At 55.6% G+C, this 2,552-nt stretch overlaps 2 protein-coding genes across 2 annotated transcripts; one reads left to right on the top strand and one right to left on the bottom strand.

Moving 5' to 3' along the window:
• Nucleotides 1–11: 11 nt before the first annotated feature.
• Nucleotides 12–1,048, top strand: L226DRAFT_575703 (uncharacterized protein; the record flags this gene model as incomplete). Its single annotated transcript, XM_067685240.1, has 2 exons — nucleotides 12–437; nucleotides 491–1,048. Coding segments are annotated over 2 exons (984 nt in total), but the record flags the coding sequence as incomplete, so codon positions are not given.
• Nucleotides 1,049–1,803: 755 nt separating this feature from the next.
• L226DRAFT_575704 (uncharacterized protein) lies at nucleotides 1,804–2,226 on the bottom strand (the record flags this gene model as incomplete). The annotated part of the gene is made up of 1 exon (XM_067685241.1): nucleotides 1,804–2,226. The coding sequence occupies one exon, from the start codon at nucleotides 2,224–2,226 to the stop codon at nucleotides 1,804–1,806; it is 423 nt and encodes a 140-aa protein (XP_067529972.1).
• Between the last annotated feature and the right edge of the window lie 326 nt (nucleotides 2,227–2,552).

The raw sequence follows: 2,552 nt of genomic DNA on the forward strand, positions 1-2,552 counted from the left end.
GTGATCATCAGAGCGACCATCCTTGCATTCCACTCACAACTGTTCTGGACGCCTGCGGTATTGTGACTGGCAGGGACGGAGTACTCGCGCTCTACCACGGCGACAAGCAGGTCGTCCAAACGGCCCTCGTTGCGGCGAATCAGTACTACTACGTCGCCAGCAATGACTGGCAGGTTGACTATGCCATCTTCCACTCCTTCGATGACTGGGTCCCTCCCGAGCGCCAGCACGTCCCCGATCGCTGGTTCACGTCTATCTATCCGCGCGTCCGATCTTCGGAGTCGACCTACCTTGGTGGAGACTGGGATGGGGTGTCCGGAACTAGTGAAAACACGCTCCGCCTCAAGGCTAGGAGTGAAGACCAAGTGTGCAAGTTGTCGGGCTTTCCGATCCCACTCGAGGTTGGTCATATCGTACCAAAAGCCAAGGGGTATTGGGTAAGTCTCATCCTCGCATGATATGGCATGAATTCACTGACTGCTGGAGTCAGTATCACGCACGCGAGGTCATCCGCCAGCTCTACGACCCTGTGGCGATCCCGGGGAACCTTCAGGGTGCTCAATCAGTTCACGACATACGCAACTACATCACTCTACGGACAGACCTCCACAGTCGGTGGGACGCCGACGCCTTCATCTTCGTCCCTGTCGATGACTATTTTATCGCTTACTACATCACGTCTTGCCCTGAAGTTCAAGCTGCCGACTTCCACTGCGCTCGACTCGTCACTCCCCAACGGATGGATGGATATCTATTGTACATCCGCTTCGCACTCTCTATATTCGCACACGTAGCCCCCAACCGACTGTTGCGTCATCCGCAGTCTTCACCGCTCGCGAAGCCGCCATCAGCACTGTTCAAGGTATCCCCGACAGTCTCCCAACCTCCTTCCCTTCCAGCGACCACTGAGGAAGGCCAGACGTCCGCTGGGGCTGGTCTTAGCCAGACCGTGGGTCCATCCGGAGCTGATCCCAGTGCGGTCATGGATGACGTTACGGCAGCAAAGCACATCATTGATTGGTACAGCGGTGAGGACTCTTCTGAATGAACCTGCATCCTATGTCTTCTGATCTCGGATGGTTTAGACGTCGATCGAGGAGACCTCCCGGCCGATCTAGCCTGGGTTTGGCGGGATCTCATCAATGACACCGAAGATGATAGCTCGAATTTAGAACAGTTGAAGCGCGAGTGGCTGGAACGGCAAAGGAGGCAATTGAGTGAGGATGGTAAACATTCGAATGACATCGTGCAAGTCATTTGATGTCGGCAGTCAGGACTTATAACGGTAGTTTTCTTGTGACTTGTACGATGACCAGCAGCTTATAACGGTAGTTTTCTTGTGACTTGTACGATGATCAGCAGCTACACACATCAAGCAGCTAGAGGCACCTGTCTCCCCGGTGCCTCATGCGTATTATGTTCAACGCGTATGTCCTCTGAAACAGGGATAAGTCGCGCAGTGAGTACATCATGTAACTGAGAGTCGGTTGCAATCCCGGAGTGCGGGCTTCACGCCTGCCTGTGCCCGTCGCCTCTGTTGCTGCTACACCGTCGCAATCACTCCGATTCTCGCGTACTTAGATATAAACACAAAGAATATCTGTTTCTGACTCGAGCTTCGAAGTGTCACCTGGGCCGATCCCCTTGAATGTTCAGTACACGGTACCGAGTCGGGAATGGGATGGAATACAAGCCAAAGGCGTTAGCTCAAGCATCGAATGGATTTCAAGCAAATAGAAGTGTCCATAACAGAATCGCAAATGTCCCTTTTTTCTCCCCTAAACTTCACATAGCCTCACCCAGCTACGTGCGGTTTGCACGAGTGCCCATCCACCCACCAGCGTGAACATCACCCACCTGAACATCAGCCGACAACATCGAAATTCCCGAAGCCACTGACAACCTCTGGTTTGCCGCAGCAGGCGCAAGCCCCCTTGGGTCCGCGAACGGGTCCGCCGCCTTCTTCGCAGCTACAGGCGCGACCGGGTCCACGAACAGATCCAACATCGCGTCCGAGCTCAGACTCGAGTGTCCCTTGCCTGCGCCATCCATGACCGTGCTCGACGCCGTGGTGCTCACGATCATCTCCCGCATGTATGGCTCCGGGGCGCGTGACGTGTCACTCGGCACGGGGCGGATCGGCATCCCGCTCGCGGACGACATTGAGAGGTAGCTCGGGAACATCTTGCTCCTGCTCACTGCACCTCCAGCGCTGACGAACACCATGTTTGGGGGCGGGACGGCCGCGGGCGCAGGGCCCCTGCTTGCGGAGTTGATGCTGAAGTGCGGCGAGTCGGGAACAATGAAGGGCGAGCAGGCAACGTAGGCCCATGTATGGTCCACGTGCGGCTTGTCAACGGACGTGGACGTGGAAGAAGAGGAACACGAGAGCGGCGAGGACGACGAGACCTCCCAGGACACTGTTAAGACTATGCGCACAAGTCGAACTCCGAAGGGAAGTCCGAAGTCCGAAGTCCGATGGTGCGCGGGAATGAAGACTTTGGTGAAGTTATTGACCAACGCCCGAAGAGTCGTCGATGTCTTCAATTTGC

Source organism: Lentinus tigrinus (assembly GCF_003813185.1).
Source record: "Lentinus tigrinus ALCF2SS1-7 unplaced genomic scaffold L226scaffold_48, whole genome shotgun sequence".
Lineage (NCBI taxonomy): Eukaryota > Fungi > Basidiomycota > Agaricomycetes > Polyporales > Polyporaceae > Lentinus > Lentinus tigrinus.